A 25338-nucleotide genomic window follows, 5' to 3' on the forward strand; every position below is an offset into this window, starting at 1 on the left:
CGCTTCAGTCTGGAACCGCGCGACCCCTACGGTCGCAGGTTCGAATCCTGCCTCGGGCATGGATGTGTGTGATGGCCTTAGTTTAGTTAGGTTCAAGTAGTTCTAATTTCTAGGGGACTGATGACCTCAGATGTTAAGTCCCATAGTGCTCAGAGCTATTTGAACCATTTTTTGAAGTCTGTTTTCATTCACTATATATTGAGGAGCACGTTCGAAAACAATAGTCGCTCAGATCTTAAAGTCTATCCACCTTACTGTGCTTATTCCAGACAAAGAATCTGCACAAAATCACTACTTCTGAGTAATGACCTACATTACCAGCGGATCATAAAATGACCCCTGGTATTCGTTACAAACCATCTACATTGCTCCAAAGCTAAGAGTGTGCTCTTCTAATGGGCTGACAAATAAATTGGCTCGTGAACTGAAAATTAGGTTTTATATTAGAAATTGTGTTTCTTATTGTAACGATGTAATCAGGCCAAGGTACTTCTAAGACTCGATATTAATACAATAGTCCTCTTATTTTTATGGACTTTGGTTTCATGCACGTTGTTTGGTTTGTGTGTTTCCGCTTTATTTTTTTTTAGTCAACGGCCTTCTGACTGGTTTGATGCAGCTCCCCACGAATTCCTCTCCTGTGCCATCTCTTCACCTCAGAGTAGCACTTGCAACGTTCGACCTCTATTATTTGCTAGATGTTTTCAAGTCTCTGTCTTCCTACACGGTTTTTACTCTCTACAGGTCCCTCTGGTTCCATGGAAGTCATTGCTTGATGTCTTAACAGATGTCGTGTCACCTTGTTCCTTCTTCTTGCCACTGTTTTCCACGTTTTTCTTTCTTCTCCGATTCTACGCAGATCATCTGCTTTCCGTATCTTACCATTACACCTAATTTTCAAGATTCGTCTGTAGCACCACATCTGAAATGCATCGATTCTCTTCTGTTCCGTTTTTCGTACGGTCCATGTTTCACTGTGATACAATACTGTGCTCCAAACGTACAGTTTCAGAAATTTCTTCCTCAAATTAAGGCCTTTGTTTGACACCAGGGGACTTTTCGTGCCCAGAAGAACTCTTTTCTCCAATGTTAGTCTGTTTTTGATGTCCTCCTTGCTTCGTCCATCGTAGGTTATTTTGCTGCCTAACTCTGTCTACTTTGTGGCCATCAATCCTGAGGTTAAGTTTCTCGATGTTCTCATTTCTGCTTCTTCTCATTACTTTCGTCTTTTTTTACATTGTCTCTCAATCGATGTTCTGCACGCGTTAGATTATTCATCCCATTAAGTAGTTACTCCAGCTCTTCTTCACTTTCACTGATGATAGCAATGTCATCAGCGTATCATATCGCTGATATCCGTTCACCTTGACTTTTTATCTCACTCCTGACGTCTTCTTTTATTTCCATCAGTTTCTTCGATGTATTGATTGAACAGTAGAGGTAACAGACTACATCCTTTTCTTACACTCTTTTTAATCCGGGGACTTCATTCTTGGTCTTCCACTCTTATTGTTACCTCTTGACTCTTCTACATGCTGTATGTTACCCGTCTCTCCCTATAGCTTAGCCCTACTTTGCTCAAAATTTCGAACATCTTACAGCATTTGACAATGTCGAATGCTTTTTCCAGGTGACAAATCCTATGAACGTGTCTTGATTTTTCTTCAATCTTACTACCATTGTCAATCGCAGCGTCAGAATTGCCTTTCTGCTTTTACATTTCCGAAAGCCAAACTCATCATCATCAAACACATCCTCGGTATTGTTTTCCATTGTTCTGTGTATTATTTTTCTCAGCAACTTGGATGCATGAGATGTTAAGCGATTGTGTGATGATTCTCGCAATTGTCAGCCCTTGCACGCTTCCGGAATAGTAGGACGATATTTTTGCCGAAGTCAGATGGTATAGCGCCAGACTCATACATTCTACATACGAACGTGACAGTCGTTTTATTGCCATTTCCCCCTATGATATTCGAAATTCTGATGGAACCTTTTTTATCCCTTCTGTCTTAACTGATCGTAAGTCGTTCTAAGCTCTTTTGAATTCTGGTTCTAACTCTGGATCCTCTATCTCTTCTAAATCTACTCCTGTTTCTTTTTCTATCACGTCAGACAGATCTTCCCCCTCATAGACGCCTTTAGTGTATTTTCTCCATTCTCTCGTCCTCTCCTCTGCTTTTAACAGCGGGATTGGCATCTTAATTTTTACAATCATTGCGTTTAATTTCACCTAACGTTGTTTTAAGAGTCAGCTCTTTCGACATTCATTTTTTTCGATTTTTGCACGTCTATTTGCATGCTGCCATGTCATCTTAGCATCCCTGCCCCTCATGTTTATTTCCTCCCTCATCGACTTGTATTTTTTAAATTCTGGATTTCCCGGAACATTTTTATACTTCCTTCTTTCATTTATCGACTGAAATACTTCTTCTGTTACCTATACTTCCTTCGGGTTTTGTACCATTGTTTTTCTTTTCAACTTCTGTGATTGCCCTTTTTAGAGGTGTCCATTCATCTTCAACTGTACTGCCTACTGAGCTATTTCTTCTTGCAGTATCTTCAAGCGTATCTCTTCATTCTTTAGTGCTTAAGTGTCCAACTACTTTGCGTACTGATCCTTCCTGAATAATCTATAAAACTTTACCCTTCTCTTCATCACTTCTGCGTTGTTTTCTGAGTCTATATCTCGGTACGCCTTAGATTCAGTATATAATTTCTGAATATCTGTCTGACCATGATGTAATATAACTGAAATCTTCTCTATCTCCCGGACTTTTTCTATTACACCTCCTCCTCTTGTGATTCTTGAATAGAGTGTTCGCAATCACTAGCTGAAATTTATTACAGAATTCATTTAGTCTTCTTTCTCTTTCATTCCTAGAACCAAGCCCATACTCTCCCATAACCCTTTCTTGTACTCTTTCTCTACAACTGCATTCAAGTCCCCCATGACTATTAGATTTTCATCTCCCTTTACGTACCGAATTAGCCGTTTAGTGTTCTTATATACTCTCTCTGTCTCTTCATCTTTGGCTTGCAACGACGGCACGTATATCTGAACTGTCGTTATATGACAACTAACTATCCTTGACGGTGTTGGTTTGCTGTCGATTATGATGAGAACAACCCCATCATTGAACTGTTCACAGCAACACACACTCTGTCCTACCTTCCTCTTCATAATGAATTCTACTCCCGTTTTACCATTCTTCTTTCCATTTCACTTCACTAAACCCCACAATATCTAGACTTATCCTTTCGTTGGTTATTGCATCTTTTTCTCATGGTCACCTCCTCTTTGGCACATCCCTCCCGGAGATCCGAGTGGGGGACTATTCCGGAATCTTTTGCCAATGGAGAGATCATCGTAACATTTTTCCTACTATAGGACACACGTTCTGTGGAAACATATTACCTGTTTTTAATGCAGTAGTTTCCATTGCCTTCTGCATCCTTATGCCGCTGATCATTGCGGATTATTCCGCCTTTAGCGGCCGTTTCCCACCCCTTGGGCAAGAGAGTGCTCTGAAACCCTGTTCGCTCCTCTAACCTCTTTGACAAGAACGTTGGCAGAATGAGGGTAACTTCTTTGCCGGAAGTCTGCGGCTTCCAGTGCTGATTTTTATTCATAATTTAAGCGGTGGCAAGGTTCGAACCCCGGACCAAGGAAGATCTCATTACTAATCAAAGACGCTACCCCTAGACCACAACCTAGTAGCCATCTACCAGTAACTCACTGACATAATTTAAAGCACCTGAGAGGGTATGACTGTACAAACCTTCTCGGCTTATTAACTGATGATATTGTCGTCAGATCTGCGGAGGGATCATACAATCATCTTGACATAATATTTACGCCGTTGTTCTGAATGCCACCTTCACGTCAGCAGGTAGTTTACTAATCTTGCCATAACTAATACCGTGAACGGCAGTCATTTTACAAGCCACGAAGAACCAATAGTGTGTGTGCTAGAAATCATCGCTGTGTTGCCCCTGAGAACTAGCAGAGATGTACGGGGCCACAGTGGTAAAAACAGGCAAAAAGATGAGTCTCTGTCGAGTATCACTGTCAGTATATTCTGCCCCTTCATTTGAACATAGCATAAAACAGGGTTCTTGGTTCAAATGGCACAGAGCACTATGGGACTTAACATCTATGATCATCAGTCCCCTAGAACTTAGAACTACTTAAACCTTACTAACCTATGGACATCACACAACACCCAGTCATCACGAGGCAGAAAAATCCCTGACTCAGCCGGGAATCGAACCCGAGAACCCGGGACAGGGTTCCTAATCTTGCTTAGCTGTCACTCGACACAACACTGCCGAGTAATATGTGTGGCGCAGTGAAAACACTTACAGCAACGAGAGCATCAGTCACAGAGTAAGAGTAAAACAAAGCAAGGGCAGTGTACGTTAAGCCCACTCATAACGATCTGTGCTTGGAGGCGCCTAGCTGCCACACCCCTTCACAAACTATGAGCGTACTTAAAACGTTACTACATTGTCTCATGTTGTGTCCATCACTGGCAGCCTACAGGATGAATTATACACTTGGAAGAGGTACTCAGTAAATCATCAAATTGAGAGAGTTATGCAAGAGGAAACATTAGTCCGACGAAAGAAAGAGGAAGAAGAAAGAGGTGTTAAGTCTACAGTATTTCTACGGTACACTGGAAATGTTTCCTCAGAAACTGACAGAATAATGAAGAAAGGTGTTGTGTGATGTCCTTAGGTGAGTTAGGTTGAAGTAGTTCTAAGTTCTACGGGACTGATGACCATAGATGTCAAGTCCCATAGTGCTCAGAGCCATTTGAACCAATAATGAAGAAACATAAAGTGATTGTGATCCCCCTCTCACCGGCCAATACGGCAGCTCCTCTGGGGGTTCCGAAAGACGAACTACTTTTGCGAAAGGTGGGTGTATGTGAAATTAGCTGTCAGGGTAGTGAAAGACACCTAGGACAGACAATACGCCCAATTAAGAGCGGCGCATCGAACACTAGCTACACACCCGCTTTCTACAGCCCAACAAATCTGCGATGGCTGAACTTCCACTGGCCATTCCAAGGATTACGGGAAAGTGAAGACAATAGCCACAGCCTCATCCTACTGGGATTCAGTGGTTAAGGAAGCTAAGAAAATACAGGTGGCAGACAGCCTGCTCAGCCGAGAACAGGGTTTCCGCTTCGCGAAATGATGGAACCCATTAATTTCACACCTGTATTCACAGGGGAATTATTGTTCTGAGTCTTCGCAGCCTGGAATACCAAAACGTGCCCTTAATTTTAATAATCAACCTCATAAATCGTTAAGAACTGTAGATTTTGTGAATCTCCATTTGCTTTGATTCAGTTCTAATGCATAAAACTTACCTGTGACTGACGCTATTACCACAGACAGTATTATCTTTGATGCAAGCGTGTTTACTTCGCAGTATTGTGTCAAATGGTTTAGATTCTGCCAGCGACTAACCTTGAAGGTAGCTGTAAGGTTATCACCTGAAATATCGGAAGAAGGAATGATACATTCCAGATGCATGCCCGAAAGCTGTGGCCGAGTGGTTCTAGGCGCTACACTCCGGAATAGCGCTGCTGCTACGGTCGCAAGTTCGAATCCTGCCTCGGGCAAGGATGTGTGTGATATCCTTAGGTTAAGTTAGGTTCAAGTCGTTCTATGTCTAGGGGGCTGATGACCTCAGATGTTAAAACCCATAGTGCTTAGAGCCATTTGAACCATGCTCGAAAGGTAATGGAATAAACAAACGTCCAGTTTATATCGTTATCTCACATTACTGTGTCTGGACAAACGGGCTTTGCCTAAAACCATTAACAATTAAAAAAGTGCAAACGATCTTAGTGAAGCTGCCATTGACACAAGAGGTGTTGTGGCCAGTAATACAAACAGACGACGGTGGTTACAACTTAGCAATGTTTATTGTTGACTCCCTGGGTACCCTCCAGTGTGTAAGTAGGCTGTTTAGGCTTTTATATGAGTAACGCCTTGTAGAGCTCTCTATGAAAATCAGTGGCTGCGCTGTGTGCAGTCTGTGGCTGGTTGTCATTGTTGGAATATTCGCCACTGTAGTGTTGGGCAGTTTGCTGTTAACAGCGCGTAGCCTTGCGCAGTTGGAGGTGAGCCGCCAGCAGTGGTGGATGTGGGGAGTGAGATGGCGGAGTTTTGAGAGCAGATGATCTGGATGTGTGAGAGAGTAAATTTGTAAGACTGGGTAATATATATATATATATATATATATATATATATATATATATATAAACACTATTAAGGTAAATACATTTACATTGTTTGTTCTCTATCAAAATTCATTTGCTAACTATGCCTATCAGTAGTTAGTGCCTTTAGTAGTTAGAATCTTCTATTTAGCTGGCAGTATTGGCGCTCGCTGTATTGCAGTAGTTCGAGTAACGAAGATTTTTGTGAGGTAAGTCATTCATGAACGGTATAGGTTATTGTTAGTCAGGGCCATTCTTTTGTAGGGATTATTGAAAGTCAGATTGCGTTGCGCAAAAAATACTGTGTGTCAGTTTAGTGTTGATCAGAATACGTAAAGAGCGAAATGTCTGAGTACGTTCAGTTCTGCTCAGCTGTTTGAAAATCAAATAATGTAAGAGGTTTATCTGCACAGTCATTCATAAATTTTTCTAAGGGGACATTTCATGTGTCTATGCTAAGATCAGATAACTGAAGCTTGGGTACATTTTGCATTTCAGCGCCGGCAGCTGCGGCCTAGCGATTCTAGACGCTTCAGTCCGGAACCGCGCTGCTGTCATGGTCGCAGGTTCGAATCCTGCCTCGGGCATGGATGTATGTGATATCGTTAGTTTAAGTAGTTCTAAAACTAGGGTACTGATGACCTCAGATGTTAAGTCCCATAATGCTTAGAGCCATTTGAAACATTTTTTAATTTTTATTTTTTTTTTTTTTTTTTTTTTTGCATTTCAGCACGACCATGATGGTGCTGTACGACTCGACCCTGCTGACGATGACGAACGCGGTGGACAACAGCCCCGTGCTGAACCTGGTGGTGCAAGCGGCCATCGAGGTGCCGGCATACATGGCGGGCCGCGTCGCCAGCGATCGCATGGGCAGGAAACCGGCCCTCTACTGCTCTCTGCTGGCACTCGCCATTCTGAACACCTGCAGCGCCGCCATCGCAGGTACGTCGCAGAGAGCCCCAGGCGCGTCGCCAGTCCACCTGTTCTTAATTTGGTTATGGTGAGCGGGAGAGAGGGCAGATTAATTCCCATAGGTTGGACCCGAAACTAGTCGATGCTACTTGGCCTTACGATATAGCCGCGTGAACAGCGCGTATGAACACGGTACGGTCACTCAGTTCTGCCTACTGGCGATGGGGTCTCTTGAATCGCCACCCACACTATATTGTGTCGCAGCTAGCCACCACGTTTCCTCCGCCACGTGGTACACAACGCGCCTCTTAATATTCTGTAGGTCCTCCTTTTGCCAAGTGTAGTGCAACAACTCGACACGACATAGACTCAACAAGTCTCTGGAAGCACGCTGCAGAAATACATCTACATCTACATTTATACTCCGCAAGCCACCCAACGGTGTGTGGCGGAGGACACTTTATTTGCCACTGTCATTACCTCCCCTTTCTGTTCCAGTCGCGTATTGTTCGCGGGAAGAACGACTGTCTGAAAGCCTCCGTGCGCGCTCGAATCTCTCTAACTTTACATTCGTGATCTCCTAGGGAGGTATGAGTAGGGGGAAGCAATATATTCAATACCTCATCCAGAAACGCACCCTCTCGAAACCTGAACAGCAAGCTACACCGCGACGCAGAGCGCCTCGATTGCAGAGTCTGCCACTTGAGTTTGCTAAACATATCCGTAACGCCATCACGCTTAACAAGTAACCCTGTAACGAAACGCGGCGCTCTTCTTTGGATCTTCTCTATCTCCTCCGTCAACCCGACCTGGTACGGATCCCACACTGTTGAACAATACTCAAGTATAGGTCGAACCAGTGTTTTGGAAGCCACCTCCTTTGTTGATGGACTCTCCCAATGAATCTCAACCTGGCACCCGCTTTACAGGTGGCGCAGTAGTAGCACACTGGACTCGCATTCGGGAGGACGACGGTTCAATCCCGCATCCGGCCATCCTGATTTAGGTTTTCCGTGATTTCCCTAAATCGCTCCAGGTAAATGCTGGCATGGTTCCTTTGAAATGGCATGGCCGCCTTCCTTCTCCATCCTTCCCTAATCCGATGAGACCGATGACCTCGCTGTTTGGTCTCTTCCCCCAAAACAATCCAACCCAACCCGCTTTACCAACAACTAATTTTACATGATCATTCCTCTTCAAATCGTCCCGTACGCATACTCCTAGATATTTTACAGAAGTAACTGCTACCAGTGTTTGTTTCGCTATCATATAATCATACAATAAAGGTTCATTCTTTCTATGTATTCGCAGTACATTACATTTGTCTATGTTAAGGGTCAGTTGCCACTCCCTGCTCCAAGTGCTATCCGCTGCAGATCTTCCTGCATTTCGCTGCAATTTTCTAATGCTGCAACTTCTCTGTATACTACGGCATCATCCGCGAAAAGCCACATGGAACTTCCGACACTATCTTCTAAGTCATTTATATATATTGTGAAAAGCAATGGTCCCATAACACTCTCCTGTGGCACGCCAGAGGTTACTTTAACGTCTGTAGACATCTCTCCATTGATAACAACATGCTGTGTTCTGTTTGCTAAGAACTCTTGAATCCAGCCACACAGCTGGTCTGATATTCCGTAGGCTCTTACTTTGTTTATCAGGCGACAGTGCGGAACTGTATCGAACGGCTTCCGGATGTCAAAGAAAATGGCATCTACCTGGGAGCCTGTATCTAATATTTTCTGGATTTGATGAACAAATAAAGCGGGTTGGGTCTCACACGATCGCTCTTTCCGGAATCCATGTTGATGCCTACAGAGTAGATTCTGGGTTTCCAGAAATGATATGACACGCGAGCCAAAAACATGTTCTAAAATTCTACAACAGATCGACGTCAGAGATATAGGTCTATAGTTTTGCGCATCTGCTCGACGACGGTCACAAGCAATCGAGAGGTGCAGCAGGATATGTCGTTCTGTCAACAAAGTCACTCCCGTCGCTCGTCTCTTATCATAGCCCATTAACGCCAGATTTGACCGCACTTTCCTAACGGACACTTTCGTTGTTCGTCCCAAATTGATTTCTACGTTTATTTCACGCAGTGTTGCTTTTCTGCTAGCACTGACAACTCTACATAGACCTTTCTGATCTCGGCTGTTAAGTGAAGGCCGTCTGCAACTGCGCTGTCTGTGGTAAGAGTTACTGCCTGCAGTTTGGTATTCTTGGCATAGTCTCGACATTGTGGGTCTCCCTAACGATTTCTGAAATGGAATATCCCATGCGTTTAGGTCCATCTTCCCTCCATGAAAATCTGTTACTTCCCGTCATGCGGCCATAATAAATTCTAAAACCCTTTTACATGAATCACCTGAGTACAATTGACAGCTCCACCAATGCACTGCTCCATTATACCTTGTGACCTTGTGTCCGCGATAATACCACCATCTATACACGTGGATATCACTGTGCGATAACTTCTGTCACCTCATTTTATACTCGAGAACATGGTACACAATCTAGGTGCAGAGATCTGGACACACTGAGATTCAAAAAATACAGATTTTGCATCAGTACTTCAATGCACATCAAAAGGCACAGTGTGCCTACGGTACAGCCGGCTGAATACCCGAGACATTTTCAAGATTTATGTACGCCGGGAAAACCTCAGATCACACAACTGTCTCTGTGTTACACGGTGTTGCTGACTCTTTCAGATGCAGACATGAACTGGGGCTTAGCTCTTGGACGCTCAATCCTCTATTGACTTGCAGTTTGAGGGCACTGCTGTGCTTAGAAGCGAAACATGGTCTCCAGCGGCGCCTCCGATACATTGTTGCGGATGGCAGGGAGACCCCACAAACGTCTGTGGTAGAGATATGGGTTGCCGACTTCGGTGTACTACCGTGATCTCTGGACGAGACTATACTTTCTAACAGTCAAACTAATTTGTTGAGCCGTGTCATTCCCTTCTATTGTGAGTCTAAATGTTCTTCCTGGTATCAGATTCTATCTATGATTAATTTCCTTGAAGTAAATAACGACTTTCATGTTGCTATGTTAAGTAATTCAGTATAAATTAAGGTGTAGCCTTTATATTTCATGACGGTATTGATGTGAGCACCTGAAAAACAGCCGGCCAGGGTGGCCGAATGGTTCTAGGCACTACAGTCTGGAACCATGCTACCGCTACGGTCGCAGGTTCGAATCCTGCCTCGGGCATGGATGTGTGTGATGTCCTTACGTTAGTTAGGTTTAAGTAGTTCTAAGTTCTAGGGGACTGATGACCACAGAAGTTAAGTCCCATAGCGATCAGAGCCATTTGAAGCATTTTCAACCTGAAAAACAGCTCCATTTCTCCTTCCATTGGTAAAGACCGTTCTGTTCCTTTGCCAGATAAATGAAACTCAGTAATATAGATTTTTTTGACTGTGTGCTACATGAAGTTGTTTGTTTGTGTAGCTGCTGTAGAAGCTGAAGACAACAAGATTCCATTGAAGAAAGTTAAACACTAAAACGGTTATAACGGAAATGACGTTAAAATGGAACAATAAGGCGGTTCTTTCAAAATGCAACCTGATGTCTTACTTATTATTTTTTTAAGGATTTGCTCTATCAGGTTTTGAAACCCCAAGGAATGTCGACTGGCCGCCGTGTCCTCCCCTGCCTTGTGGCGTTGTGCGGATGTAGTCCAAAATGGTCAAATGGTTCAAATGGCCCTGAGCACTATGCGACTTAACTGCTGAGGTCATCAGTCACCTAGAACTTAGAACTAATTAAACCTAACTAGCCTACGAACATCACACACATCCATGCCCGAGGCAGGATTCGAACCTGCGACCGTAGCGGTCGTTCGGATCCAGACTGTAGCGCCTAGAACCGCACGGCCACTCCGGCCGGCCAAAATGGTTCAAATGGCTATGAGCACTATGGGACTTAACTGCTGAGGCCATCAGTCCCCTAGAACTTAGAACTACTTAAACCTAACTAACCTAAGGACATCACACACGTCCATGCCCGAGGCAGGATTCGAACCTGTGGATGTGGTATGGAGGGGCAAGTGATGAGTACACTGCTCTCCGGACATTTTGTCAACTTTCCAGACCGTGGTGCCGCCCCTTTTGATTCAAGTTGCTCCCCAATTGGAATCACAAGGCTGAGCGCACTCCGTACCTGTTCCCCCTACCGAGGACAATCCTTGACAGTACTGATAATCGAACCTCGAGCTCCCATATGGCAGCCTTTCGTGCTGATCATTTAGCTATGCAGTCGGACTATTTCTTCTACCATGGAATGGAAATCGCTAAACAAGAAACCTGGCATATTGGGTTACTTATTTCTTCAGACCAAACAAAGGAGGTAGCGTTAGATCTTCTACTGGTGTTATTCTACAGCTTGGTTTTGTGCACTATCATAGTGAGAACAACCGAGTTTTCCCAGAATCCGGTGGTGCGTGTTGCAAGCTGTCACTGGGTCTACGGGTATACTTTTTCTAAATGCTTTTGACAGCCACTCAGTATCCCCTCTAGATGAGCAGGTCGCGTCACCACGATTCAAATGTATGATAACGATGTAACAGCAAGGAAAGGGAAGCGAAGGTTGGCCCTCACATATGAATCGTAGCTGTGGGTATTGTACAAAATTAATGAGCGTGGAAGGTGCACTGCGGACAAGTGGCTACTGGAACCAAACGAGAATTCAGAAACAGTGCGATTTATTGACAAATTAGTCATATTTGTATTTCTAGTTGACAAATGCAAGTAAACAAATTCTGTATTTTAGAAGAAATGAGTGTAGAACCTGAGTACACTTATATAATCACGTTAAATGTTAGGGTGAGTGGTATGGCTAATAAAGGAATTGAGATTACTCTGGCAACAAAGCTTCGCTCAGAATCTAGCTCAATTTAAGCATTGGATCGTTCTGATCATGATGATTGCATCGACTTCACAAGTGGGTTGGATCAGCATCCAAGAAAACGCAACAAAGTCATAGCCAACAGGTCAACTACAAAACGTGATCGATTAATTACTTAAGGTCAAAACGTGTCTATTTCTTCCTGTGTATTAGTTAGTCTCCACATTGGCACGTAAACTTACACAAGTTAAACTGTGCTGAGGTGAGATGATGTTACAGCAGGGGATGGACTGATACTTACCACTCCACATCAGCTACTGCTCTCTGCTCCTCCAGTGTTTGCGAAGTCCACTATTAGTGTTCCTCTGGAGGACGCTCAGTTCCATCTTTTAAAAACTGTGGCTTCTGTTCCTGCCCTCGCGATGCGGACAAAATTGTGTGCAAGCCAGTGTAAATGAACGACTCTAGCTCTGCCAGTGGGAAATATCGTCTCAAAAATGGTGCGTTCAGTACACAAAATAGCCTGATGATTTTTGGGAAGTTGCGAATTCCGACGAATGGTAAGAATAGTCAGCCACTGTTCCCATACGCCGTCCAACGGTAACATAGCCTCACCTGTCCACTAATACTCCATGTGGAGAGTTTCTTCGATAGCTGCGATAGTGAGGCGTCGGAAAGCTACAAAGCTGCTCCTAGCGGTAGAATTTTACTTATCTCACATTATGTATCTTGCAAAAGGCACCCGGAGTGGAACGCTTTTACAACATGACACCTTGATGCCACCGCCCACTATAAGGGCGGTCAATAACGCTCTATAAAAAAACATTGCGGTCTCACGGAATTGCAGGAGGCGGCTGGGAGATCATTCTAGCTAGACGCCGCCAGTTCAAATAAACGTTACTCTCCTCAAACAGAAAAACAATCAACCCACATCAAGGACCGTGGCGAAATAGTCTATGGTCCTCACCAACACAATGGCTTGAGAGTGACCGGTTCCCTAGACGCTTATCGTTGCCTACCCTACGTCCTGTCCTAATGGCATCCGTTGGCCATCGCTCTCCAACAACAGATTTTCCCAGAAAACAATAGTACACTCGAAGACAAAATAAAAACTACCCACCAATTCCGAATTATCCGACTGCGACGGAAATCATTAGATATGATGCATATGTACAAACAAATGATTACGGTTTAGGAAAAATTTGATGATTAATTGAAGAGAAAGAGCTTCTCCAGCTGAGCAAACCAGTAACGTCTTGGTCCACATCTGGCATCTACGCAAGCAGTTATTAGGTTTGCGACTGATTGATGGAGCTGTTGGATGTCCTCCAGAGGGACGGTTTCAAATTCTGTCTGACTGGCGCGTCAGATCATCAAAATCCTGAGCTGGCTGGAGGGCCGTGCCCATAATGCTCCAAATGTTTTCAGTTGGGAGGGATTCGGTGACCGTTTGATCAAGGTAGGTTATGGCAAGCTTGAAGATAAGCAGTAGAAACTATCGCCGTATGTGGGCGGCCATTATCTTGCTAAAGTGTAAGCCCGAGATGGTCTGTCCTGAGGGGCAAAAAAACGGGGTATCAAATATTGTTGACGTACAGCTGTGTTGTAAGGCTAAAGCAGATGACAACCAAAGGGATTCTGCTATGAAATGAAATGGCGCCATAGTCCACACTCATGGCTGCTGGCCCATATGGTGGTCGACAATCGGGTTGGTATCTCACTGATGACTGGGGCGCCTCCAGACATCTCTTAACTGGTGATTGGGGCACACTTCGAGGCGGAGCTTATCACTGAAGAGAGCTGTACTCCTGTAAATGAAATTACAGGCTGAAGACGTGTCTGTAGACGCCCCAGACAACGTTGGGACACCAACCTGACTGACGACCTGCCCTCTTCAAGCAAAGCAGATATCCACATTCTGGCTCAGACTAGCCAATTGGGACTGATCAACTGCCGTGACATCCAGTGCCAATGGCGGCATTTGGATGTGGTATGGTGGGGCATGGCGTGAGCATGCCGCACTCTGAGCATGCCGCACTATTTTGGGTTTTCTTCTCCTTGGAGCTGCTACTTCTCATTCAGCTGGCATCACGAGGCTGAGTGAACGCTGTTTTAGCCCTCCACCCAGGCAGTAACGGAAATCGAATCCAGGTCCCTCGCATACCAATGGACTATGGGGGAACATATGCTTGGAACATGCCCGTTGCTATCTCTTCACTATGTAGCGTGACACCACAGTCTTCAGGTTTTTCATAACCAGGAACGTATGGTTAAAAGCAGTGTCATTAAATTTTAGTCGAACGAAACGGGGAAACAAAGTTCTCATTAAAAACTGTGCTTAAGACAGTTTCAGAGAACAAAGGAGGGGGAAACATACTTACTTTCCAAGGTTTGGCTATTGTGGAAACAGTGGGAAGAAGACATATTTTTTATCTAATGTTGCCGAACAGATTGTCAGAATGTTGACCAATAATTTCCAAGCGACATATGTCCTTAATTTTACATTACCAGTGTTGTAGGAAGCGACGTTGTAAACATCGTCCGGTTTTCCCCTTGCGCACTCGAGGCCGTCCTACGTTCGCTGTTTACACAATGGAACATTGCCGAGAGGTGGAGTTGGAATCACACCATACGCACAGAACGTATAGAACGGATACATCACAAAGTCTCAGAGGGTAACAGTCGCGTCTGAGGAGTTCTGCGTGTTCAAAAATGTTCAAATGTGTGTGAAATCTTATGGGACTTAACTGCTAAGGTCATCAGTCCATAAGCTTACACACTACTTAACCTAAATTAGCCGGCCGCGGTGGTCTCGCGGTTCTAGGCGCGCAGTCCGGAACTGTGCGACTGCTACGGTCGCAGGTTCGAATACTGCATCGGGCATGGATGTGTGTGATGTCCTTAGGTTAGTTAGGTTTAAGTAGTTCTAAGTTCTAGGGGACTAATGACCACAGCAGTTGAGTCCCATAGTGCTCAGAGCCATTTTTAACCTAAATTATCCTGAGGACAAACAGACACACCCATGCCCGAGGGAGGACAGGAACCTCCGCCGGGACTAGTCGCACAGTCCATGACTGAAGCGCCTAAGACCGATCGGCTAATCCCGCGCGGCAGTGCACCGTGTGCTGTGTTGTAGTTACAATGGAACCGTACACTAACGAAGAGTATGCGGATATGCATTTCGTGTACGGTAGGGCTAATAGCAATGCACGGGCGGCTGCAACGTTGTACCAAGAAACATATACTGATCGAAGACACCCCGAAAGTCGTATATTTACAAGGGTCCATCAGCGCCTGAGAGAACACGGAGGTTTTGCACATGGTATAGCAGGAGGTAGGCTTGCTCGCATTGCGCTTGAGGTTGAGGATATGGTGTTGGAAGCAGTGCAGCCCTCTACAGGGATTTCGAAGAGAAGAATTGTGCCACACAAGTGCCTGGTCTAAGTCACTGTTGTGTATGGAAAATTTTACATCGCAATTTACTGTGCCCTTACCACCTCCAACGAGTTCAATGTCTCAATGATGTGGACTTCGTTTTGTCAGTGGCTGCAACAGCAGGCTGCAGTCGATCCTCGTTTCACATGTAACATTTTATTTACAGGTGAAGCAGGATTCACAAGCGATGGTGTGGTTAACTACCATAATACACATTTGTGGTGTGATACCCACGTGCTGTTCATGAGTCACCACATCAGCAACGTTTCTGACTGAATGTGTGGTTGGGGGTAATAGGCGATCAACTCATTGGGCCATACATTCTTCTACCATAACTTAATGGACGGAGATACCTTAGCTTTCTGCGGCGTCATCTTTCAGGATTGCTTGAGGACGTTCACCCACAGCAACCTCAGAGTATGTGGTACATGCTTGACCGAGCTCCGGCACATTTTACTACTGGCGTGAGACGGCATCTAACGTGCAGATACGGGCAAAGATGAATAGGTCGAGGTGGATCTGTACCTTGGCCTCCAAGATAACCTGATCTAAATCCTTTGGATTTTTGTGTTGGGATCACCTCAAAAGCAAAGTATACACCACACCCGTTAACACGGTTGAAGAACTAGAGCAGATAGTTGTCCATGCTTGTCAAGAATTCCAGAATGATCCAGCGGTTTTCGAAAGGAATGAAATTCATTGCAGAGACGAGCACAGTATCGCATCCAGATGCAAGGAAAGCACTTCGAACACCTCCTTTAACAGGTACTCCATACGCGAAATGCGAACTAATTGCGACGTTCAACCCAATAGTAAAGTCTAAATTTCAAATTAATGTGTACTAACTACGACGATGTTTGCAATGACGTCAGTGGTGGCTTGGGGCCACACAGTCGTGATTATCTCGCAAGCGGCTCGTTTGTTGACCACTGTTTACTGGGACATTTGCGTTTCTATTATCGTGTACTTTCAGCCATGTAAGTTTGACCCCATCATTTTTGATACATAGTGTATATTTGTCGAATTATTGTTCATACAAACATAATCTATTAATAAGATGATTTACACACTTATGAACTGTATCTTACAATTAAAGGGAAACGCGCATGGGCTTCAGCTGTCAGTCTGCACCTCTAATACGTCGGTCGTTCACAATGGAAAAGGCCTTCCCCCCCCCCCCCCTCTCCTCCCGCTCACACACACACACACACACCTAGCGAGTGTCTGTGAAGCTACAAGCCAAGTTGCTTTGAGCACAGTCTTCTACATAAACCGCAAGAGTAATTTTACCAGGTAATTTAATTACAGCACATTAATGAAATTTGAGGAGATCGAGAAAGCGGAATTTTTTTGCATTCTTCTTTTAATACGAAAAAATATTTCGGTACCCTCTGTTTCGGGTTAAACGTTTTCACGGTATATGCATGAGAATTTTAGCCATCATCGTAATACAATCATTTATACTGGTGGCCCTTACCGTAAGCGGTTACTACGAAAAATGATTGAAATGGCTCTGAGCACTATGGGACTTAACATCTAAGGTCATTAGTCCCATAGAGCTTACAACTACTTAAACCTAGCTAACATAAGGACAGCGCACTCATCCACGCCGAGACAGGATTCGAACCTGCGGCCTTAGTGGTCGCGCGGTTCCAGACTGAAGCGCCTAGAACCGCGCAGCCACACCTGACGGAGGTTACTACGAGTATAGGTTGTTGCTTTAATTATGTCTGTACAAAACCAAATAATAACTACTCTCGGCCGGCCGAGCTGTTCAAGGCTCTTCAGTCTGGAACCGCGCGACAGCTACGATCGCAGGTTCTAATCCTGCCTCGGGCATGGATGTGTGTGATATCCTTAGGTTAGTTAGGTTTAAGTAGTTCTATGTTCGAGGGGACTGATAACCTCAGATGTTAAGTACGATGCTGTAATTTACCGTCTAGTAAGGTCATCCGAAGAACAGTATCAGTTGCAAAGCGATTTAGAAAAGATTGCTCTATGGTGTGGCAGGTGCCAGTTCACGCTAAATAACAAAACGTGTGAGGTGATCCACATGAGCTCCAAAAGAAATCCATTGGAATTCGATTACTTGATAAATAGTACAATTCTCAAGGCTGTCAATTCAACTAAGTACCTGGGTGTTAAAATTACCAACAACTTAAGTTGGGAAGACCACATAGACAATATTGTGGGGACGGCGAGCCAAAGGTAGCGTTTAATTGGCAGGACACTTAGAAGACGCAACAAGTTCACTAAAGAGACAGCTTACAGTACACTCGTTCGTCCTCTGTTAAAATATTGCTCCACGGTGTTGGATCCTTACCAGGTGGGATTGACGGAGGACATCGAAAGGGTGCAAAAAAGGGCAGCTCGTTTTGTATTATCACGTAATAGGGGAGAGAGTGTGGCAGATATGATACGCCAGTTGAGATGGAAGTCATTAAAGCAAAGACGTTTTTCGTAGCGGCGAGATCTATTTACGAAATTTCAGTCACCAACTTTCTCTTCCGAATGCGAAAATATTTTGTTGAGCCCAACCTACATAGGTAGAAATGATCATCAAAATAAAATTAGAGAAATCAGAGCTCGAACAGGAAGGTTTAGGTGTTCGTTTTTCCCGCGCGCTGTTCGGGAGTGGAATGGTAGGGAGATAGTATGATTGTGGTTCGATGAACCCTCTGACAAGGACTTAAATGTGAATTGCAGAGTAGTCATGTAGATGTAGATGTAAGTCCCATAGTTCTCAGAGCATTAGAACCATTTGAATAAGTACTCTTACAAGTGTGGTGTCTGTTTTTTGTGGCGTTTCAGAATGATAGTAATATCTAGGCCCTGACAGCATGATATGTCCAGTGTGGATGCAACCTAGGTCCAATATGTTGCACGAATCATGGGAGGTACTGTGAGGAGTGAGGAAACTGGACAGGGGAGGGGGGGGGAGGCACTACGTAAGTAGTGTGCGACAATCTGGGACTTCAGGTTGGGCGGGAAGCGTTCTTGGGTAGCCGAAGCGTTAACGCGACCGATTGCATAAAATGGGAAATCAGGCAAAAATTTTCACTTGTCGTCATTGAGTTATTTCAATGCCTTCGAGTGGCTGACGTCGGTATTTTTCTTTCTTGCAATATAATTATTTCTGACGCTCAGATCCTATCTTCAGAGTAGTCAGTGTAGGCTCCTCTACTGCTGTGCAGTTTTCATCCTTAAGAGACACCAACGAAGCGCGTGGGAGCATTGGCGCCGCTCACCCTTAGGACAGCAGAGCAGTGCAGTTGCTGGTTTGTCCTCAGGCTGGGACGTGGTTTGGGCGGAGATGACGCTGCTGGCGCTGAGCAAGGCGTTCATCTGCGCCGCCTTCTGCCCGCTACACGTGCTGGCACTCGAGACGTTCCCCACGTGTCTGCGCCAGACGGGCATCTCTTTCTACAGCATGCTGGGAGCCGCTGCCAGCGTCGCATCGCCCTACCTCGTCTTCCAGGTAACCTCTCCTCTACTTCTGTCCCTTCATAGGCGTCTCATTCCCCCTTAGCCCACACGGGTGGAGGGGCGGACTGTCAGAGAACAAGTATCCCACTTTTCAACCATTTGGGCTTAACATACATAAATTCTAAACGTAATTAAAAAGGTTATATGCTTATGAATGCTTAAACAACTCCACTACTGGCCATTAAAATTGGTACACCACGAAGATGACGTGCTACAGAGGCGAAATGTATTCGACAGGAAGAATATGCTGTGATATGCAAATGATAAGCTTTGCAGAGCATTCATACAACGTTGGCGCCGGTGGCGACACCTACAACGTGCTGACATGAGGAAAGTTTCCAACCGATTTCTCATACAAAAAACAGCAGTTGACTGGCGTTGCCTGGTGAAACGTTGTTGTGATGCCTCGTGTAAGGAGGAGAAATGCGTACCACCACGTTTCGGACTTTGATAAAGGTCGGATTGCAGACTATCACGATTGCGGTTTATCGTATCGCTGCATTGCTGCTCGCGTTGGTCTAGATCCAATGACTCTTAGCAGAATATGGAATCAGTGGGTTCAGGAGGGTAATACGGAACGCCGTGCTGGATCCCAACGGCCTCGTGTCACTAGCAGTCGAGAAGACAGGTATCATATCCGCATAGCTGTAACGGATCGTGCAGCCACGTCTCGATCCCTGAGTTAAGAGATGGGGCCCTTTGCAAGACAACAACCATCTGCACGAACAGTTCGACGACGTTTGCAGCAGCATGGACTATCAGCTCGGAGATCATGGCTGCGGTTACCCTTGACGCTGCATCACAGACAGGAGCGCCTGCGATGGTGTACTCAACGACGAACCTGGGTGCACGAATGGCAAAACGTCATTTTTTCGGATGAATCCAGGTTCTGTTTACAGCATCATGATGGTCGTATCCGTGTTTGGCGTCATCGCGGTGAAAGCACATTGGAAGCGTGAATTCGTCTTCGCCATACAGGCGTATCACCCGGCGTGATGGTATGGGGTGCCATTGGTTACACGTCTCGGTCACCTCTTGTTCGCATTGACGGCACTTTGAACAGTGGACGTTACATTTCAGATGTGTTACGGCCCGTGGTTCTACCCTTCAGTCGATCCTTGCGAAACCCTACATTTCAGCAGAATAATGGACGACAGTATTTTGCAGGTCCTGTACGGGCCTTTCTGGATACAGAAAATGAACCTCTGGTTAATGGTGGCTGAGCGACTGGCTCGTCAGATTACGCCAGTGACTACTCTTGATGAACTGTGGTATCGTGTTGCAGCTGCATGGGCAGCTGTATCTGTACACGCCATCCAAGCTCTGTTTAACACAATGCCCAGGCGTATCAAGGCCGTTATTGCGGCCAGAGGTGGTTGTTCCGGGTACTGATTTCTCAGAATCTATGCACCCCAATTGCGTGAAAACGTAATCACATGTCAATTCTAGTATAATATATTTGTCCAATGAATACCTGTTTATCATCTGCATTTCTTGTTGGTGTAGCAATTTTAATGGCCAGTAGTGTATTAAAAGATGATATTTCTCGACGGCACATAAGCTGACGCTACAGATCAGTTTGCATACACATCACTTTATTTATGAAAATACAAATACAGTCACCAACAAACACTACATATTCACATACTCGTTTACCTTTGACCCAAATGAATACAGACTCATTTACAGATATTTTTCTCTTATTACGAGTATACAACGACAATGCCGAAGGTGATATATAAGCTGATTTACCAAAGTCTTTATTTGCAAGTTCTGCCATATGGTACTATTTCGCGAATAGTTGAAGATGCTGAAATGAAGTTATCGGTAACTGGTAATATATAGAAAATAATGTAATTTTGTTTCACATTTAATCCTCCTAACTGTTGTATGAACCAAGATACTGAAACACTATTAAAAACAAAACCATTTTCCACCTTGGTTGTTATACAATCACTATCATTTGCATCACAAGATCAGCTACTTTGGTGATGCGCCATTTTCCTGTGCTACTCCAATCATTGTAATTTAACACTGTCTTCCTGTAGTTGGTGTATACAAGTAAGAGCCTGTTATTTAAATACACTCGAATGAGAACGATGCTACAATACTCATCAATGGTTTAAAATAACATTACTGCTTTAGTGGTGCACACTAGAAGTGATGGGAGTCGACCTTTTGACAACGGAACAACTGGCAGAGCTTCTACACAGCTGACTCGCATCTCAGCTGCTCGCTTGTTTGCTTTCGTGATGGTTCGCTGCAGACTCTCCATCTTCTTGAACTTCCATTCCCAATGATGGCAATAGCCACTCCATCCTCCATACACAGTGTGTGCCTCTATAACTGGCTGCCAGAAGCCGTTACTTGCCATGGCGCTGGCTCCAAGATGGTGACACTTCCTTGACCCAGACCTGACTGCTCATACGGCTCATACGGCTGCTCCTCGCCTTGCCTTGGCTTGCTCGGCTATTTTGTAGTTTTGTGTTTGCCGTGACGTGGCTTGAACGCATCGCCAGCACTGACGTCAACAGACAAGCAGGATGGTACTTCAGCTGAACATTGAATCACTAATTCACTACACAGTGGCATATGGTAGTAAACATAAACACTCACATTACACACAACACTGCAGTACATGGGTGGATTCGACGCATACTGGGTAGTGACGAATCTATCCCTGTAGAGCAATGTGCTGTGTGATGCATTTCGAATCTCTGTGGTTGTGTATGTATGTCAAACGGGAGTAATGTAATTTCAAATTGTTGATGAGCGTGGAATGCAGTTCTCGCTCGAATCCGCTGTAATTTTTCCTCCTACCTATGTAATTATGTAGTTCTCAATTCGTTCGAGCAATCACTCATTCATAATATGAAACACAGTCGTAGCTCACTCACTCAAAATGATTCAGAATTTTTTCTTGTTAGAATAAAATCAGGCGATGATTCTTCTTCTCTGGAGGCTTGTGCTTTGCGCAGTCTGCTAATCTGCACAAATAAAATGCCTCGTAATTTTGGGAGCGTTGTATAATCAGTCGGGAAACCTCAGATCAAGCGGATATTTGGCTTTGATGAAGTTTAACCTTCCGAAGTAGTAATGGAGCTCTTGGATTATTAAATGCAGGTTCGTATCCAGTCTTTCGGAAGTTCCCTTCTGATTAACAACTACGCAGTATATCGATAAATATCAGTAATTCTCAAATGTCAAATACACACCTTTAATATGATGGAGCAATTTATCTTTTAATCGTACAATTTCGTATCAGTTATCCTTTGTCATAAATCTCAATAATCAGATTACAGTTCTTCAAACAAAGCTCAGGCTAATCGGCACGAAGACAATCTCGGAAGCTTTTTTTCTAATAACCACCAGTGAGAGTACTACAAGGGATAATCATGCGCTCATGGCATAGCTATTGTATGAAACTACTTTGCGCATGGATTCTGCGAGTATGAAGCTAGAAAATTAGTAAACGTCATTCAAGGGTAGAATTGTATCAGAATAATTCATCGAATATGAAGAGATATTACACCGCTATGACAGCGGCAATATATATTTCAACGACAGAAGCACATTTCTGTACACCCATCACAGTGTGACAGTGTAACATTACAATGATGATGATGACCTATGCAAAGTCCCAGTTTTTTTCACAGACGAATTTTTGCACAGTCCTATCTAATCACTGTCACGAATGATGAGGATGATGATAAAATGATGACGACAACACAAAAACCCAGTCCGCAGGGAGAGAAAATCCCCAACCCTGACGGGAATCGAACCCAGGACCCTGTGATCCAAAGGCAGCAATGCTAGCCTCTTTTTTTCTTTTAATCTCATTTTGTTCGTTTTAGTTCGTTACATCTGCTCGGGGCGGACGTCACAAGACCCCCGTTTCAGGTTGTAAGTTGATCCGTTCACTCAGTTTTTTATTACAGAGGGCGGCTGACCCTCTGACCAAACACGCTGAGCTACCGTGCCGGCGCCTCTAGACCACGAGCTGCGGACGTGCAACACTACGATGACAGGTCTAGCACTTGAAAATGGCACATCATTGCCGACATTAGCTGATAACATGATACAGGTGACAGTGGTTGTACTACAGCCAGAAGGAAAATTTAATGCTCTTTTAATAATTTTTTTGGCTCTGGCATCGCATATGGAAAAACGTAACTGAAGCACTATTCTTTTTTTTGTAATAGACGCATTCGAAAGCTATTAATGATATGAGTACAGTGATGTAAAGCTTGTTATAGTACGTTTAAAATAAGTGGCGACTTTTGAGAGCTCAGCATGGAGCGAGTGGAGGGAAGCATAGTTGCCAGAATGTGCTGGGCGCATCAGCAATCGACCACAGTATGAGTTATGCTGAGTGTACTCGGCACGGAACTTTCCAGGCTCGCTTGACAGTATTAATAGAAAGCCGTGCAAGCTGACCTACCTTTCTCAAACGTTTTTAAAGAAACTGTTCGATAATAAACTCTGATCCTCACACATCTTATAGTTTAATTCGTCAGCTTCATGGTTAACTGGCTATTATTTCGTTAATGGTTATAGTCATAGTGATATTTCGAAAGTAGGTAAACCGCTGCAAGAAATTCTTAATTTGCAGTGAAAAATAGATATCGCTATGAATTTGTGTTAGGTGCGTGATAGGTTACATGTTGCTGCGTATTAAATGTAGATGGTATATACTTATCTTTTAAATTTGTAAGGATTTTGCCATCTGTATCTAATTTCGAGAAAATGTAATGTATCTAAAGCGCTCTGTGACGAACTCCTGCATCACAGCAAAAACTAGAATAAAATATCCATAAATTCCTAGTATCTCATAAATGGTTTGAAATATCCAAACAAAATATTGGCAAATGATAGGGTGCAAAGACGAGAGTGTTATGCCGTACGATTAATATGAGAAACTTCTATATCTACCGCGATATTTAAACGATTACAAATTTTTTCAAAGAAATAATGTAATTATAGAGAGTCATCGATATGGTGAAACGAGAACTGCTGTGGGTTTTGTGACAATATAAGTGCAGAAATTACAAGTTTATTTTTATACTAAGAATGGGCTGTTCCATAGACTATTGACCTGACTAGCATACAGTTGCTAGTATATAATTACACTCTTTCAGGATTCTGTCGCAATTTCAACTGCTTTAGAATGTTGGTGAGATCAATATTTATGAACTCTTCTGTGTTTTGACAAACGAAGCAACATTGCAACAAGAGAAGTAAAGTATTCATTAAAACTTGTTACAGTTCTTCATGAATCAATGTCTCCTGAACTACCTTCTTGGTATGGCTGGCAAATCAAGACCAGTCCCGTCGTGCCACATTTTCAGTGACTTCTTTGGTCAGCATTTAGGCATCACTGAGCGTAAACTTCTTGTTTCTTCCTTTTTTTGCCACATTACTTTTCACCTAGGGTCACATACGCTGTCGGCTTTCAATGAGCATATTACGGAGGAAGCCTGATTATGTTATTCCCTTTACCGTTAGCCAGTTCGTTGATGCGGTGGCGTGAAGTTTTGGCTTCTACAGCACTACAGGTTCCATTACCTTCGCCTTATACACTCCTGGAAATGGAAAAAAGAACACATTGACACCGGTGTGTCAGACCCACCATACTTGCTCCGGACACTGCGAGAGGGCTGTACAAGCAATGATCACACGCACGGCACAGCGGACACACCAGGAACCACGATGTTCGCCGTCGAATGGCGCTAGCTGCGCAGCATTTGTGCACCGCCGCCGTCAGTGTCAGCCAGTTTGCTGTGGCATACGGAGCTCCATCGCAGTCTTTAACACTGGTAGCATGCCGCGACAGCGTGGACGTGAACCGTATGAGCAGTTGACGGACTTTGAGCGAGGGCGTATAGTGGGCATGCGGGAGGCCGGGTGGACGTACGGCCGAATTGCTCAACACGTGGGGCGTGAGGTCTCCACAGTACATCGATGTTGTCGCCAGTGGTCGGCGGAAGGTGCACGTTCCCGTCGACCTGGGACCGGACAGCAGCGACGCACGGATGCACGCCAAGACCGTAGGATCCTACGCAGTGCCGTAGGGGACCGCACCGCCACTTCCCAGCAAATTAGGGACACTGTTGCTCCTGGGGTATCGGCGACGACCATTCACAACCGTCTCCATTAAGCTGGGCTACGGTCACGCACACCGTTAAGCAGTCTTCCGCTCACGCCCCAACATCGTGCAGCCCGCCTCCAGTGGTGTCGCGAAAGGCGTGAATGGAGGGACGAATGGAGACTTGTCGTCTTCAGCGATGAGAGTCGCTTCTGCCTTGGTGCCAATGATGGTCGTATGCGTGTTTGGCGCCGTGCAGGTGAGCGCCACAATCAGGACTGCATACGACCGAGGCACACAGGGCCAACACCGGCATCATGG

The 25338-nt window shown here is 44.5% G+C and overlaps 1 protein-coding gene across 1 annotated transcript in view; it reads left to right on the forward strand.

Moving 5' to 3' along the window:
- The window catches only part of LOC126336703 (solute carrier family 22 member 7-like), a 186641-nt gene that overhangs the window by 157423 nt on the left and 3880 nt on the right, over nucleotides 1-25338 (forward strand). Inside the window, exons 9-10 of the mRNA XM_050000664.1 lie at nucleotides 6970-7184; nucleotides 18737-18924. Of these exons, the coding sequence (XP_049856621.1) occupies nucleotides 6970-7184; nucleotides 18737-18924 (403 nt within the window). The remainder of the gene's footprint in view (nucleotides 1-6969; nucleotides 7185-18736; nucleotides 18925-25338) is intronic.

The sequence above is a fragment of the Schistocerca gregaria genome, chromosome 2 (genome assembly GCF_023897955.1).
Source record: "Schistocerca gregaria isolate iqSchGreg1 chromosome 2, iqSchGreg1.2, whole genome shotgun sequence".
NCBI lineage: Eukaryota > Metazoa > Arthropoda > Insecta > Orthoptera > Acrididae > Schistocerca > Schistocerca gregaria.